Raw genomic sequence first — 18329 nt, forward strand, 5'->3', positions numbered from 1 at the left:
AGAGAAAAACAAATATTGTATATTATCGCATATATGTGGAACCTAGAAAAATGGTACAGATGAACCAGTTTGCAGGGCAGAAATAGGGACACAGATGTAGGAACAAACATATGGACACCAAGCAGGGAAAGCGGCAGGGTGGTGGGGTTGGTGGTGTGATGAATTGGGTGATAGGGATTGACATGTATACACTGATGTGTATAGAATTGATGACTAATAAGAACCTGCTGTATAAAAAAAATTTTCTAAATTCAACAATTCAAAAAAAAAAAAAAGCTAAGCAGGAGGGTGTGCTACTGACCCACTGGTAGAGGCCAGGGATGTTGCTAAACATCCTGCAATGCACAGGACAAACCCACACCCCCAACAAAGAATTAAGAAAAAAATTGAAGTTATATAATGGAGACAAACTTATTTTAGAATTTAGAATATTTTGTTATTTCTGGAATTAGTCTTTGTGATTATATAAAAAGAATTGCCAAGGAAAACTGTTGCCCCTCAGCTAATACAGGTTAAAAGTTTAGACATTCATAGACTTAAATTACCTGCTTCTCTAGCACGACAACAATTAAAACAATACCATTTATAGTTATAATATATATTTCATCTATTGGTTAAAACCTAGAATTAATAACACTGAACCTAATACTTAGAAGGAGAGATACTCATCCTTTTGTTTTATGTTAATACTTCTAAAGAGATCTAAACCAATCCAGAAAAATAAAGTCTAGACAATTTGAAAAGCTGGACGATTGTCTCCAGTTTCACTTTACTACTTCAGTAAACCTAGTCACCCCATAGTGTTACTCTTTCAAAGCCTATTTCTCAAATGTACATTATAGAATCAAATCTTTGAAAGTTTAGATTTTTCTTTCTACTATATATATATTTAATCAACTGTGAAATATAATACAGCTATTTCCTACAAAGTTTGCTACCTAAAGAAATTGTATTAAATTATATTGTATAATTTCTGTCTTCCTGAATGCCATCTTCCAATTTTCTTAATCTCAGACTCTGAAAATTCCTCTCATGCTGCTTATGAAACAGTTACTATTTTGAATGAGAGTGTTTTGAAAATCTTATAAAGTATAAGCTATCTTAATGTACAATTTACTTGGATTAGTAGCAACTTGCCCACATGCTTGTCTGTATTTTGGATGCATATTTTGGTAAAGTGCCTGATATAGAATAAGTCATGATATTTGCTGTTTTGTCTGCTATTGCCAAGACACGACTTGTAAACACTAGCAGAATTTCTGATGCAAATGACAGTGTCATTTGGAAAGACTTCCAAGTTGCTATCTTTGCAGTTTATAGATAAAGTTATATATGCATATTGTATATGTAATATGTATATGTTTAATATATAGACATATGTATACATATATATAACATGTATATGTTTAATATATGTATACATTATTTTTAATTATTTAATTACTTTAAATTAATTGCACATATATACATGCAATTAAAAACTTTTGCTCTGTGAAGGACTCTGTTAGGAGAATAAAAGTACAAGCTACAGACTGGGAGAAAATATTATAAATCATATATGTGACCAAAGAATTTGTACCTAAAATATTTAAAGAACTCTCAAAACTCAACAGTAAAAAAAAACTAAATCCAATTAGAAAATGGGCAAAAGATATGAAGAGGCATTTCATCAAAAAAGATATACAGATAGCATGGCAACTAAGCAAATGAAAAGATGTTTAACATCACTAGCTATTAGGGAAAATCAGATTAAGTCCATCGTGAGATATCACTGTATACCTATTAGAACAGCTAAAATACAAAGTAGTGAGAATACCAAATGCTGCTGAAGATGCTGAGGAAGTGGCTTTCTCGTACATTGTTGATAGGAATGTAAGATTGTACAGCCACTCTGGGAAATAGTTTAGCAGTTTCTTAAAAAACTAAACATATACTTACCATACAAGCCAGCCATCGCTCTTCTGGACATTTGTGTTGGAGAAATAAAAACTTGTGTCCACACAAAAATCTGTACATGATAGTTTGCAGCTGCTTTATTTGTAATAGCCCCAAACTGGAAACAACCAAAAGGTCCTTCAATAGGTGATAGTTAAACAAGCTGTGGTATATTGAACATGGAATACTACTAGGCAATAGAAAGGAGTAGACTGTTGATACAGGCAACAACTGGGATAGGTCTCAAGGGCATTATGCCCCTGAAAAAAGCCAGTCTCCTAAGGTCCTATACTCTATGATTCTGTTTAACATTTTCAAAATGACAGAATTATAGAGATAGATAATAGTGCTTGCTAGGGGTTAGGGATGGTAGGAGAATGGGGGCAGATGTGACTCTAAAGAGGTAGCACAAGGGAAATCTTCCTGGTGATGGAATAGTTCTGTGTCTTGATTGTCGTGATGGTTACCTGAATCTACAGATGTGATAAAATGACATTGAATTTGGGACTTCCCTGGCGGTCTGGTGAGTAAGACTCCACGCTCCCAATGCAGGGGGCCCAGGTTCAATCCCTGGTGGGGGAACTAGATCCCTCATGCCGCAACCAAGAGTCTGCATGCCACAACTAAAGATCCTGTGTACCGCAACTGAGACCAAGTGCAGCCAAAAAATAAATAAATAAATGAAAGAAAAGGGGAGAAAGCAAAACAAACAAACAAAAAAACTCACAAGTTAAAAAAACAATGACATAGAATTTCCAGACATATGTATCAATATTAACTTCCTGGTTTTGATATTGTACTATAATCATGTAAAATGTACCCATCGGAGGAAACTGGGTGAAGGGTACCTAGGAAGTTTCTGTACTTCTGCAACTTCCTATATAATTATTTTAACACAAAAAGTATTTTTAAAATCCTCCCAGAGCTATGTAGAATCCATAGACTATATATTAGTTATTCTTAACAAGGTAATAACATTGTTTTAATGAATTTATGCCCTAAAATGCATATTAAGAGCCTGGGTTCTGGTGTCAAGTAGCCTTGAAACTCAGCTCTTTATTTAGCAGCCATAAGTCATGAAAAATAACTTACTGTCTCCAAGTCTCAATTTCCTTTCCTGTTAAAATATAATCATGGCACTAATAATAATACCTACCTTGTGGCATCTTTACAAAGATTAGAATGAATAATATATGTATTGCTCTTAGCACAGTGTCTGACATCTAAATATACCTCAATAAATGGGAGTTGAAATTAAAAAAAAAAAGAAATTACCACTAGTTAAGTTTTGGTAGAGAAAGAAATAGCAGATCCAGAATTATCAGAGGATATTTTTAAAAATACTGCTCCTATTCCAATTTTATATGTGTGAAGATGTATTTTCTTCAAGTTCTTCAATCAAACCCCATATCATAATATGTTGAGGATAGAAGCAGACATAGAATCCAGATCTCTTCTTTTTGCAAATATATAAATCAGTGCCATGCCATTTAGTAGTTTTTGAAAATATATTGTAATTATGTTATCTATACTAGCATGTAATGATTAATATTTATAATTTTAATGAATCAATAAATATTTTCAAATCTTCTCAGATTTAGTTTTAAAAATGCTAAGTAGCCATCAATATAACTCACATAAACAAAAGCTTTGTAGAGTTCTCCATATATTCTAAGAGTTGTAAATAGATACTGAAACCAAAATATCTTATTGAACAGATCAATTGCTGTAGAAGATTATAAAGCAGTCCTATGTATACATGAGACATAGGCAATTTGTCTTTGGTTCCTGAAGTCTCTCAACTCATATTTGTTAAGTGAATAAATACATAAAATAGAATTCTGCTTTTTCTTTGCAGTGTTTATTGCTAATGAGTGGTGGCATTTTCACCAAGATTTGTCCCAATGAAGTGAAAACTCAAAGACCAAATGCCTGACTCTATATTTACAAGAGGTACATTATTAATTTGCTCCTTAAAGATCTTCTAGGACCTTAAGTTGAATTATTGGAAAATGATATTATCCCTTAGCAAACAGTCATTTTCCACAGCAGTGAATTCAAATGATGAAAAAGTGAATGAAAGCTGTCTATTATAAGTAAATACACATCATGAAGACTAGTAACCTATGTCAAATTATAAGGGAAGTTGGGATGACTATTGAAGATTGCAGAGAAGACAGGGGTGGAGGAAAAGAGAAACATATCTTGCGTATATAGTAGGAGCTAGGTATGCGTACATCCTCACAATAGCCTAAATATGTAATTATTAAATACATTTTTTAAATGAGGGAGAAGATACTAATAATGTTAGAATTGATGCTCAAATATATTGCTATATGCCTTCAAAATTAGTATTTCAATCCACTTTAAAAGGTCCTGTCCCAACATGGGATGTTTTTCATCTCTCTTTCTCTAGTGTTGCTTTCTAAAGTGGTGTTTGCCAGTACATAATACCAGCACCTTTTAATTCATAACGCAGCTGACATGTGTCTTAAATAAATTACTTTACTTTCGCAACATTCACATTTGGCAAGAACAATTTGCATGCCAGTACAACTGGTAGAAGCGGGAAGAATTGGAAGAGTCGTTTAAAAATGTATAAATACATGGGGACTGACCATTTTTTTTTTTACAGAGAGAGCTCCAGAATATATTACTAACACATTTGTTGCTAAAAGTTTACTGAGTATCAAGCAATAATATCCCCAAACTTTAAACTACTTATTCTGTTTTTAAGGGTTTTTTTTCTGAAAAAATATACAACCGTGAGTTTCTACCACACAGATGTCTGAACAATGTCAATGGGTCTAAAAAAATTGTTTCTGCAAAAAAATTAAAATGCTCCCTAATGCTCAAACAGTCATAGTTTCTAGCAGGCTCTCACTGCACCCTGACTAGAGAGCTTCTAATGACCAGATAAAATGAATGTATTCTGGTCTTGCCACCCTTCAGCTTTGGGAAGCAAAGCACTGATTAAGAATTTAAAAGGCATTTGTATATATAGGAATTAAGCTTGACTTGTTTTTTGTGAACCTAACACATAAGTATTAACTCATCCCTGAGAGCAGCTTCTTCCCTAGAATTTAAAAAACATGCTTGCATATCCACAAAGCCTTCTCCATAATATAGCACTCCGTATTATTTCAGGCTTTTAAAAAAGGTAACATTATCTCCTAGTAAAAGAATCACAATTCAAAGCAAACCCACTTGGAAAATAATATGCAGGACACTTGTTCGAATTTCTTACATGTAATAGGAAGGGTCCTATTTGCCCTAAGAACTTGGAGTAAAGAGAAAAAAATGTTATTCTTCAAGTCAAATGAGTTGAATCAGTTCGTTCAACTAGAAGAAGACAGGTTGTCTCCTAAACTCATTAGAATAACTACTTCACTGAAGATGGTGCATCAGCTTAATCAGTGAATATTAAATATCTCAAGACTGTTGTGAGGATTAAGTAATAAGACACGTGGGAAATGAGAATGTCTAGCACATAGAGGTTTGTATCGTTATTATTATAATCAGGACCATTGCCTGTTCAGAATATCAACAACAAGGTTGGCAAGGTGATAATTCTGGGGAGTTAAGTAATCTGGGCTCAGAAAGGTTCTCATGATCTGGATGAACTCTTTCTAAAACCCTCCACCTCATTCTGCGTCAGTGTACACCAAACTATACCAAGCTACTCAGCTTTCTGATTCTTTTAGAATTGGTAAAGAAGGTGTGCAGGGGAGGCCTTGAGCCTTCCCATCACTAGAATGTCTCACCTCACTTAAACAATCTCCTTAGCATTCTGGTTTATACAACAGTTGTCAATGTAATTTACCTTTGAGTTTGTGTGACCATTTCTGGATATGCCAAGAAAGTCCATTTCTTAGGCAGGAAGACTGGAGACTAGATCATCCTTTGAGACGTCATTGTGCCTGGCCACTGGCCTTTCTCTTCAAGTATGCATACTGTTACCTTAAGACTTCATTCAAAATTTCAAAACCCCTATTAACTTTCATGAAAGCCCAGAGCTCATTTACCCATTTTCTAGACTGCTCCTCAAGAAATTCTGGCAAATGAGGAGGTAAGATACTGCCCAGGTAGTCACAATAAAATAGAAAGGGTGAAAGGGCTGCATGAAAAAACGTTCTAGAGAATCATAACAGATGGATTTTTTTAGAAGAGCTGTTATATAAACTAGATTTTTTAGTGGTGTATACTTAAAAGGACAAAACAAGGACCAATTATTAGAAGTCAGTGGAAGACATTTCATAATCCTCCTCAATGTGATGCTTACCTTTCTGCCTCCTATTTAGTCATCAAGAGTTTCTGATACTCCATACTCTAGAGTCTAGAAGAGTTTCTGTACTCTAACCAACTCATGTTCATCTCATTCTCCCTGCCTTGGATAAAGCCCTCACCATTCACGATCCTCCCACAGCTCATTAATTAGTCTTTCTGCATTCTGCTAAGGGCACTAGATTCACATCTTTCTGAAACATAGATAGAATCACATCAAGTTCCTGCTTAAAAACCCCTCTTGACTCCCATTGTCTATGGCAGTGTTTCACACAAAGTATTTAGACATGTTCTTGAAGATATGAACATTAGATCATGACTTTTAAACTTTGGGTTTTCAAACATATCTCTTCTACAGGGAAGATATGAATGGCATTTACAAATAATAAATGTTAGTTTCTTAATTCCTTAGGGATCTGTGGACATATTCTTAGGAGCCTATTTTTTCCCTCTCTGGAGAAGATTTAGAAACATGGGTATTCAAGGCATATTCTAAACCTTCTATACCTCTTTGTTATTTCCCATTACAAACTTAATATTCTAGCCATACGCATTTTCTCATTTTGTTGTATCTAATCTTATGCTTTCAATACTTCTATTCCACTGCATATGTTATTCCCACAGCTAGAAGTGCCTTTCCTTCTCTGCTCTTCTTGGTGAGAAATTATTGCTATTTCAAGATCCGGTTCCAATTTCTCCAGGTTGGGAGATGTTTCTGGTTTAGTTCTGGGTTCCTACCTCATTTTATATTGAGCATCATATTGTGTTTTCCTTATGGGTTTGTGTGATGTTTTCTCACTAGCTGGTGAGCTCCTCAAGGTCAGAAACTGTGTAGTAGTCATCTTTTCATGTCTTTGGACTTTTATAATTTCACAGAGTACCAGGTTCATGGAGGACTCTTTAAGTTGAATGCAATTAGATTTTGTCTTAACCTAAAGAACATCCTGTTCTCCCTTATGAGGTAGGTTGATCTCTGTTCTTGGAAGACCACATAGTGGTACTATTATAGTGGGCATCTCAGCAAAATGAGAGATGTTGAACTGAATACATTGAGAAATGTCTTCCAACTATATGTTCCATGGTTCTAAGTTGCACTGTGCTTGGGGCTGAGAACATACCATTAAATTAGAGTCGTTCCTTGTTCCTGCACCTTCTTCTATTTTAGGTATCAGGAGCTGCCTTTGCTCTTGACTCCTTGCTTCTGGGAATTCACTCTGAAAAGCAGTACTTTTACCTTCAGAAATGCTCCCTCCCTGGGTCTGTCTCAAGAAAGTTCCTCTTCTGTCTTTCCTCCTCCCTGTATTTTTCTCTGCACCTAGCATATCATGATTTATTTTCTCAGGATGCAGTCTATACTTAGTTTGTAAGCTAATTGTCAGAAAAATTAATGACTGATAACTGAGTTGTCAAAAACTAATTCCAGTTTAACATAATAATAGCTGCCATTTTTTGAAGAAATGTTATACATTCCTTACATATATTATATTATTTAATCCTTACATGAGCCCTCTAAGTTATTATTCTTATCTACATTTTCCAGATGATGAAATTAAGGCCCTGAGAGTTAAATAGCTTACTGAAGGTAACAGATCTAGAAAGTGGTAAAGTCTAGATCAAATCCCAGTCAGTCTGATTGCCTTTAACCACTTCCCTAAACTGCCAGCCCACCCCATTCCCCAATACCCACAGCAGTACAATTTTTGCATTATCATTATTGTAAAGTGTGAAATACGGGACACCATGGGTAGTCAGAGATTTGCACATGAGAAGATTCTTCTTTGAATCGAATAGCCCATACTCCACAGGGACCACCTAATCAGAAGACTACCTTTTATAATGCATACTAATTCTTCTTTGCTTTATGTGTCTCTTTCACACAATTCATAAATCACACATTTTCAATCTTTACTTCAGCATTTAAATCCAAGAGGAAAGCTGAGGTTACATAAATAACTTCCGTAGACAAAAATGCAACAGTTCCTCCATCCCAGGACTGGCTGTGGGAATTTGTTGTATGGGAAATACATCAAATATTTCTCATGAGACCCAAAAGAAAAAAGGGCAACGATAACTGTGAGGTTCAATCAAAACTAACAATTCAATTCCACCTGCATTTATTGAGAGAAGAGAGTGCAGTGTTTCCCAGTGGCTTTGGGCAGTGTAGGTACAAGGTGAGTCTAGAATATTTTGTTGTACCAGAAAAAAAGAAAGAGCTAAAAAATGATAGGGTCATGAAACAGAGACATAAGAATTGGCTTGAAGGTGTGCCCAATGGTGAAATCTGGGACCATTTTTGTACAGTGGGGAATCTGGTCCACACGTAAAACAGGTGATCAAATTAGCATCACCAAAGTGACACAGAGGGTCATCGTGTGCCTTCCGATGTTAAATGCTCTTAGAAAGACACGAAACCTCTTCTGTAAAATTCTGGCTAAGAATACATTACCTGGATCCATTCTACTAAAAATTCTATTAAGAACAGGAGCATTCTGTTAAAAATGGGGGGAATGTATTCTCCAAAACTGTGAATCTCGTCAGAAAAAAAAAAAGGCTGTGGAAATATTTCACATTAAAAGAAGGCTAAGGAGAAATGGCAACTAAATGCCATCTGACCCTAGACTGGACTCTTTTACAGAGAAGAAAATGCTGTAAAGGATATTATTAGTGTATTGAAAAAAATGCAATATAAACAGTAAATTAGATTAAAGCATTACACCTATATAGAATTTACTGAAGTTGATAACTGTTCTGTGGTTATGTAAAAGAATATTTTTGTTCTTGGGAAAAACACACTGAAATATCCAAGGGTAAAGGGTTCTGATCTATACAATTTACCCTCAGATGGTTCAGAATGAGAGAGAGAGAAAGAAAAAAACTAGTGTAAATGGTAAGTGAATCTCGGTAGAAGGTATATGTGTGGTTTTGTACAGTTTTTATTGTTGTAATTTTTCTGTAAGCTTAAAATTATTTCTAAAGAAGAGAGTAAATAAATGTGTCCCTGATCAGGAAAAACTCTTGTTGGTGGCTCAGATCAATGTTTTCTAACATTTTGCTACCAGTAAATAGGTTTCATACAACAGGTATAGACAAACTAAGTGATGGGTTAGGTGCAACTGGAAGAGCCCTAGATATTATTTATGTTTTCATTTATCAAACACATATTGAACACCTATTATGTGCCAGATAATGTGCTATAATGTCTTTTCTCTCTTTCTCAAGAAAGCATACTAGACTATGAGTAAATAAGAATAGCTTATTGGAAAAAAAATAATTCACAGATATAACTTATTAGTATTCACAAATTATTGACAATAAATGTGATGTCCTCTACTGACTCTGCGCATTAGAAACTCATTTGAAAGCCACTGGCTGAGTTGACATGGCTCAAGCCAGTTTTCTTTCACTTGAGGCCCAGAGAAGTGAGGCTCCCCTACCTTCTTTCTGTGATCAGCCCATGTTCCTTAATAACAAAGTTTATGCTTTCTCACTGTTAGAAAATCTGCCTGAATAACCTGTAACGTACTATATATGATTCCCTTAAGGATGGAGCCCCACTTTATAATGTCATTAAGTCAGCATCTGGAATCCTGCTATTAACCCCTGCACAGTCCAACAGGACGCCCAATGCACCCACGTGGTGAACACCAACTTGTCTGTGTGCCTTCGTCTTAGTCTGTAGGCTCAGAGACTCCTGGGCACCAGGCATTGCCTTCTCTTGTTATATTATTGAAGGACTAACTTGATATTTTCAACCTTCAAGAAACGCTCAACTCACTCAGGGTCATCAGAGTACAATGGAAAGGACTCTTGGATTTTGGCACTTGCCAAATCTAGAAACAGATTTAGCTCTGCCACTTACCGAATGGGTGGTAGCCAAATTACTGATATCTCTGATCCTGTTTCCTCTCTTTAAATTAGAAATAATGATGCTATCTTCCTCAGAGGATGGTTGTAAGAATTAAGTGAGATAGTACTATACAGAATCTTTGGCACAGTGCCTTGCAGATAGAGATTACTTGGAAAACGTTAATTGCTAATATTATTTAAGGAAAATAACCACAATTTTTATTCTAATAGCTGCGCCGAGGTTCCTCTTTAGGGTGACACTCTGCTTGTTTAAATTGCTTCTGAGGTAGAGTAAGGCCCTAAGAACTTCTGGATTAGAAAAATATAAGGAAATGAAAGAGACAGAGACACTATTCTGCACAGCTGAGCAACAGAAATTAGAGGACAAAGCAACAATCACAATGACAAGAAACAAACAAAAAAAGTTAAGGAGGAAGAAATAGGAAAAGAGAAAGTTTTGTCTCCATGGTAGGGTGCCAAAGAGTTTTTAGGAGGTGGAATGTCTAGTGTTAAATTTTGAGTTATCTGCCTTGCCAGAATTGGTCCCCTATGTCTCTCCAGAACTCAGATTAAATCTGTAACTTGAGTGAATATTCCTATTTTTTTGTTTGTTTGTAGGTTTGTTTCCATAATGAAAATTGAGATGGCAGAGATGGGTTTCATGACTCAGTCAGCACTGAGCAGAGAAGAATGAACAGATGCTGAAGGGAAGATGCAAGCAAAGTTGAGAGCTTTTCAGGAAAAGTAGGTAGGCCTTAGAAGAGACTATGATAAGGAATCTCTGACGAAACACAGAAATCTTGAGGGATAACGGGATGGGGCCTTAACCTTACATGGGATTTTACCCTTATTATAGTTAAAAGAACAGACTTGTCTCAAAGAGGCTAGCATTCAGAATATTCTATTTTTTCTTTTCTTTATTTATTTTTTTACTAGCTCACCTGTTTACTATAAAAGGATATAACTCAGGAACAGCCAGATGGAAGAGATGCAGAGGGCAAGCTGCAAGCTACAGAATATTTTAAACTAGACAAAAATACTAAAAGTTAGAAAAATATTATAGGTCCACAGTCCTATATCTATAATTCCAAAATACAAAAAGGTCAAAAAATGTATTATTTTGTTTGGCACCAATATTTTTTTAGTAGAAAACCTGACTTTATTCTCCATTAGTCTGCCTCTTGTCTCAATTTATTGACCTGTTGGGTACTTTCATACATTTTGCTGAAGAGTTATTCATGTTTCAGATTATGTGTGCCCCCCATACTCTCCTAGGGTTATTGGCCATATACATACACATGCCACATGCCCTACTCAACTCAGAAAATTCTGAATTCTCAAACACTTCTGGACCCAGGATTTTGGATAAGAGATTATAAACATGAATTCAGAGAAAAAGAAAATTTAAATGAGTGGAAAAAAGGAGATTACCTTCCAGTGTATTTCTAAAGCTGAAGTTGGCAGCTTTATCCATGGAACCTGATTCATACTGGGTCAAACTCAGGCAAAATTCCACATCAGCAGAGGAGGGGAGCCTTGGGGTCCTGGCTTTGTCGTGATTTCCAGGATTGCGCAGTATCGGTCCCTCAGACGTCCCATTGCATAAAGTGTGACGGCTGTTGTACTCCTCCAACTGGCTGCAGATGACCTGCACAAAACGCCTTTATGTTAAAGGGGTGTTGTCTCCACCTCTAAGTCAAAGGGGGAAGGTAGGGAGGTTGAGGTTCCTGATTACCATATTTGGATTTCTAATTACCAGGAGATCAATGTTTTAAAGTAAATTATTGAAGGAAACAGCTTTCTGAGGGTTGCAGAATAACCCATGAATGTTAAAATTCAGAACAGAGTTCTAGTCTTGAATCTACCACTTGAGAAAATAAATTAAATACCATAGGTCTCCCCTGTATTGGACGGTGGGGAAGATGGCGGAAGAGTAAGACGCGAGATCACCTTCCTCCCCACAGATACATCAGAAATACATCTACACGTGGAACAACTCCTACAGAACACCTACTGAACGCTGGCAGAAGACCTCAGACCTCCCAAAAGGCAAGTAACTTCCCACGTACCTGGGTAGGGCAAAAGAAAAAAGAATAAACAGAGACAAAAGAATAGGGATGGGGCCTGCACCAGTGGAAGAGAGCTGTTAAGGAGGAAATGTTTCCACACACTAGGAAGCCCCTTCGCGGGTGGAGACCACGGGCGGCAGAGGGGGAAGCTTCGGTGCCGCGGGGGAGAGCACAGCAACAGGCGTGCGGAGGGCAAAGCGGAGAGATGCCCGCACAGAGGATCGGTGCGGACCAGCACTCACCAGCCCGCGGGGCTTGTCTGCTCACCCGCCGGGGCGGGCGGGGCTGGGAGTTGAGGCTCGGGTTTCGGTGGGAGTGCCAGGAGAGGATTGGGGTTGGCGGTGTAAGCACAGCCTGAGGGGGTTAGTGCGCCACGTCTAGCCGGGAGGGAGTCCGGAAAAGGTCTGGAGCTGCCGAAGAGGCAAGAGACTTTTTCTTCCCTCTTTGTTTCCTGGTGCGCGAGGAGACAGGATTAAGAGCGCTGCTTAAAGGAGCTCCACAGGTGGGCGCGAGCCGCGGCTAACAGCGCGGACCCCAGAGGCGGACATGAGACGCTAAGGCTGCTGCTGCCGCCACCAAGAAGCCTGTGTGCGAGCACAGGTCACTCTCCACACCTCCCCTCCCGGGAGCCTGTGCAGCCCGCCACTGCCAGGGTCCCAGGATCCAGAGACAACTTCCCTGGGAGAACGCACAGCGCGCCTCAGGCTGGTGCAACGTCATGCCGGCGTCTGCCACCGCAGGCTCGACCCGCATTGTGCCTCTCCCTCCCTGCGGCCTGAGTGAGCCAGAGCCTCCGAATCAGTGGCTCCTTTAACCCCTTCCTGACTGAGCGAAGAACAGACGCCCTCCAGCGACCTAAACGCAGAGGCGGGGCCAATTCCAAAGCTGAGCCCCGGGAGCTGGGCGAACAAAGAAGAGAAAGGGAGATCTCTCCCAGCAGCCTCAGAAGCAGCGGATTAAAGCTCCGCACTCAACTTGATGTACCCTGCATCTGTGGAATACCTGAATAGACAACGAATCATCCCAAATTGAGGAGGTGGACTTTGAGAGCAAGATTTATTATTTTTTCCCCTTTTCCTCTTTTTGTGAGTGTGTATATGTACGATTCTGTGTGAGATTTTGTCTGTATAGCTTTGCTTTCACCATTTGTCCTAGGGTTGTATCCGTCCTTTTTTTTTTTTTTTTTTTTACTATTTGAAATTTTTTTTCTTAATTATTTTTTATTTTAATAACTATTTTATTTTATTTTATCCTCTCTCTTTCTTTCTACTTTTTCTCCCTTTTATTCTGAGCCGTGTGAATGAAAGGCTCTTGGTGCTCCAGCCAGGAGTCAGTGCTGTGCCTCTGAGGTGGGAGAGCCAACTTCAGGACACTGGTCCACAAGAGACCTCCCAGCTCCATGTAATATCAAACAGCGAAAATCTCCCAGGGATCTCCATCACAACACCGACACCCAGCTTCACTCACCGACCAGCAAGCTACAGTGCTGAACACCCTATGCCAAACAACTAGCAAGACAGGAACACAACCCCACCCATTAGCAGAGAGGCTGCCTAAAATCATAATAAGTCCACAGACATCCCAAAACACACCACCAGACGTGGACCTGCCCACCAGAAAGACATGATCCAGCCTCACCCACTAGAACACAGGCACTAGTCCCCTCCACCATGAAGCCTACAAAACCCACTGAAGCAACTTTAGCCACTGGGGACACACACCAAAAACAACGGGAACTACGAACCTGCACCTGTAAAAAGGAGACACCAAACACAGTAACATAAGCAAAATGAGAAGACAGAAAAACACAGAGCAGATGAAGGAGCAAGATAAAAACCCACCAGACCTAACAAATGAAGAGGAAATAGGCAGTCTACCTGAAAAAAACTTCAGAATAATGATAGTAAAGATGATCCAAGATCTTGGAAATAGAATAGACAAAATGCAAGAAACATTTAACAAGGACCTAGAAGAACTAAAGAGGAAACAAGCAATGATGGACAACACAATAAATGAAATTAAAAATACTCTAGATGGGATCAACAGCAAAATAACTGAGGCAGAAGAACGGATAAGTGACCTGGAAGATAAAATAGTGGAAATAACTACTGCAGAGCAGAATAAAGAAAAAGAGTGAAAAGAACTGAGGACAGTCTCAGAGACCTCTGGGACAACATTAAATGTACCAACTTTCGAATCATAGAGGTTCCAGAAGAAGAAGAGAAAAAGAAAGGGACTGAAAAAAGATTTGAAGAGATTATAGTTGAAAACTTCCCTAATATGGGAAAGGAAATAGTTAATGAAGTCCAGGAAGCACAGATAGTCCCACACAGGGTAAATCCAAGGAGAAACATGCCAAGACACATATTAATCAAACTGTCAAAAATTAAATACAAAGAAAACATATTAAAAGCAGCAAGGGAAAAATAACAAATAACACACAAGGGAATCCCCATAAGGTTAACAGCTGATCTTTTAGCAGAAACTCTGCAAGCCAGAAGAGACTGGCAGGACATATTTAAAGTGATGAAGGAGAAAAACCTACAACCAGATTACTCTACCCAGCAAGGATCTCATTCAGATTTCATGGAGAAATTAAAACCTTTACAGACAAGCAAAAGCTGAGAGAGTTCAGCACCACCAAACCAGCTTTAGAACAAGTGCTAAAGGACCTTCTCTAGGCAAGAAACACAAGAGAAGGAAAAGACCTACAATAACAAACCCAAAACAATTAAGAAAATGGGAATAGGAACATACATATCAATAATTACCTTAAATGTAAATGGATTAAATGCTCCCACCAAAAGACACAGACTGGCTGAATGGATACAAAAACAAGACCCATATATATGCTATCGACAAGTGACCCACTTCAGACCTAGAGAAGCATACAGACTGAAAGTGAGGGGATAGAAAAAGATATTCCATGCAAATGGAAACCAAAAGAAAGCTGGAGTAGCAATTCTCATATCAGACAAAAGACACTTTAAAATAAAGACTATTAGAAGAGACAAAGAAAGACACTACATAATGATCAAGGGATCGATCCTAGAAGAAGATATAACAATTGTAAATATTTATGCACCCAACATAGGAGCACATCAATACATAAGGCAAATACTAACAGCCATAAAAGGGGAAATTGACAGTAACACATTCATAGTAGGAGACTTTAACACCCCACTTTCACCAATGGACAGATCATCCAAAATGAAAATAAATAAGGAAACACAACCTTTAAATGATACATTAAACAAGATGGACTTAATTGATATTTATAGGACATTCCATCCAAAAACAACAGAATACACATTTTTCTCAAGTGCTCATGGAACATTCTCCAGGATAGATCATACCTTGGGTCACAAATCAAGCCTTGGTAAATTTAAGAAAATTGAAATTGTATCAAGTATCTTTTCCAACCACAGTGCTATGAGACTAGATATCAATTACAGGAAAAGCTCTGTTAAAAATACAAACACATGGAGGCTAAACAATACACTACTTAATAACGAAGTGATCACTCAAGAAATCGAATACGAAATCAAAAACTGCCTAGAAACAAATGACAATGGAGACACGACGACCCAAAACCTATGGGATGCAACAAAAGCAGTTCTAAAAGGGAAGTTTATAGCAATACAATCCTACCTTAAGAAACAGGAAACATCTCGAATAATCAACCTAACCTTGCACCTAAAGCAATTAGAGAAAGAAGTACAAAAAAACAGCAAAGTTAGCAGAAGGAAATAAATCATAAAAATGAGAAATAAATGAAAAAGAAGTGAAGGAAATGATAGCAAAGATCAATAAAACTAAAAGCTGGTTCTTTGAGAAGATGAAAATAATTGATAAACCATTAGCCTGACTCATCAAGGAAAAAAGGGAGAAGACTCAAATCAATAGAATTAGAAATGAAAAATGAGAAGTAACAACTGACACTGCAGAAATACAAAAGATCATGAGCGATTACTACAAGCAATTCTATGCCAATAAAATGGACAACCAGGAAGAAATGGACAAATTCTTCAAAATGCACAGTGTGCCAAGACTGAATCAGGAAGATATAGAAAATATGAACAGACCAATCACAAGCACTGAAATTGAAACTGTGATGAAAAATCTTCCAACAAACAAAAGCCCAGGACCAGATGGCTTCACAGGAGAATTCTATCAAACATTTAGAGAAGAGCTAACACCTATCCTTCTCAAACTCTTCCAAAATATAGCAGAGGGAGGAACACTCCCCAACTCATTCTGTGAGGCCACCATCACCCTGATAACAAAACCGCACAAGGATGTCACAAAGAAAGAAAACTATAGGCCAATATCACTAATGAACATAGATGCAAAAATCCTCAACAAAATACTAGGAAGCAGAATCCAACAGCACATTAAGAGGATCATACACCATGATCAAGTGGGGTTTATTCCAGGAATGCAAGGATTCTTCAATATGTGCAAATCAATCAATGTGATACCCCATATTAACAAATTGAAGGAGAAAAACCATATGGTCATCTCAATAGATGCAGAGAAAGCTTTCGACAAAATTCAACACCCATTTTTGATAAAAACCCTGCAGAAAGTAGGCATAGAGGGAACTTTCCTCAACATATTAAAGGCCGTATATGACAAACCCACAGCCAACATCGTCCTCAATGGTGAAAAACTGAAAGCATTTCCACTAAGATCAGGAACAAAACAAGGTTGCCCACTCTCAGCACTCTTATTCAACATACTTTTGGAAGTTTTAGCCACAGCAATGAGAGAAGAAAAGGAAATAAAAGGAATCCAAATCAGAAAAGAAGAAGTAAAGCTGTCACTGTTTGCAGATGACATAATACTATACATAGAGAATCCTAAAGATCCTACCAGCAAACTACTAGAGCTTATGAATGAATTTGGTAAAGTAGCAGGATACAAAATTAGTGCACAGAAATCTCTGGCATTCCTATACACTAATGATGAAAAATCTGAAAGTGAAATCAAGAAAACACTCCCGTTTACCACTGCAACAAAAAGAATAAAATATCTAGGAATAAACCTACCTAAGGAGAAAAAAGACCTGTATGCAGAAAATTATAAGACACTGATGAAAGAAATTAAAGATGATACAAATAGATGGAGAGATATACCATGTTCTTGGATAGGAAGAATCAACATTGTGAAAATGATTCTACTACCCAAAGCAATCAACAGATTCAATGCAATCCCTATCAAACTACTACCAGCATTTTTCACAGACCTAGAACAAAAAATTTCACAATTTGTATGGAAACACAAAAGACCCTGAATAGCCAAAGCAATCTTGAGAACGAAAAATGGAGCTGGAGGAATCAGGCTCCCTGACTTCAGACTCTACTGCAAAGCTACAGTAATCAAGACAGTATGGTACTGGCACAAAAACAGAAAGATAGATCAATGGAACAGGATAGAAAGCCCAGAGATAAACTCACGCACATATGGTCACCTTATCTTTGATAAAGGAGGCAGGAATGTACAATGGAGAAAGGAAAGCCTCTTCAATAAGTGGTGCTGGGAAAACTGGACAGCTACATGTAAAAGTATGAGATTAGAACACTCCCTAACACCATACACAAAAATAAGCTCAAAATGGATTAAAGACCTAAATGTAAGCCCAGAAACTATCAAACTCTTAGAGGAAAACATAGGCAGAACGCTGTATGACATAAATCACAGCAAGATCCTTTTTGACCCACCTCCTAGAGAAATGGAAATAAAAACAAAAATAAACAAATGGGACCTAATGAAACTTCAAAGCTTTTGCACAGCAAAGGAAACCATAAACAAGACCAAAAGACAACCCTCAGAATGGGAGAAAATATTTGCAAATGAAGCAACTGACAAAGGATTAATCTCCCAAATTACAAGCAGCTCATGCAGCTCAATAACAAAAAAACAATCCAATCCAAAAATGGGCAGAAGACCTAAACAGACATTTCTCCAAAGAAGATATACAGAATGCCAACAAACACATGAAAGAATGCTCAACATCATTAATCATTAGAGAAATGCAAATCAAAACTACAATGAGATATCATCTCACACCAGTCAGAATGGCCATCATCAAAAAATCTAGAAACAATAAATGCTGGAGAGGGTGTGGAGAAAAGGGATCACTCTTGCACTGCTGGTGAGAATGCGAATTGGTACAGCCACTATGGAGAACAG

The 18329-nt window shown here is 37.7% G+C and overlaps 1 protein-coding gene across 1 annotated transcript in view; it reads right to left on the reverse strand.

Moving 5' to 3' along the window:
* TYR (tyrosinase) overlaps nucleotides 1–18329 on the reverse strand; it is a gene marked incomplete at its 3' end in the record, with an annotated part of 110604 nt that overhangs the window by 82474 nt on the left and 9801 nt on the right. The window contains exon 2 of the mRNA XM_082660341.1: nucleotides 11497–11713. Within this exon, the coding sequence (XP_082516467.1) occupies nucleotides 11497–11713 (217 nt within the window). The remainder of the gene's footprint in view (nucleotides 1–11496; nucleotides 11714–18329) is intronic.

The sequence above is a fragment of the Grampus griseus genome (assembly GCF_964374135.1).
Source record: "Grampus griseus genome assembly, chromosome: 8".
Lineage (NCBI taxonomy): Eukaryota > Metazoa > Chordata > Mammalia > Artiodactyla > Delphinidae > Grampus > Grampus griseus.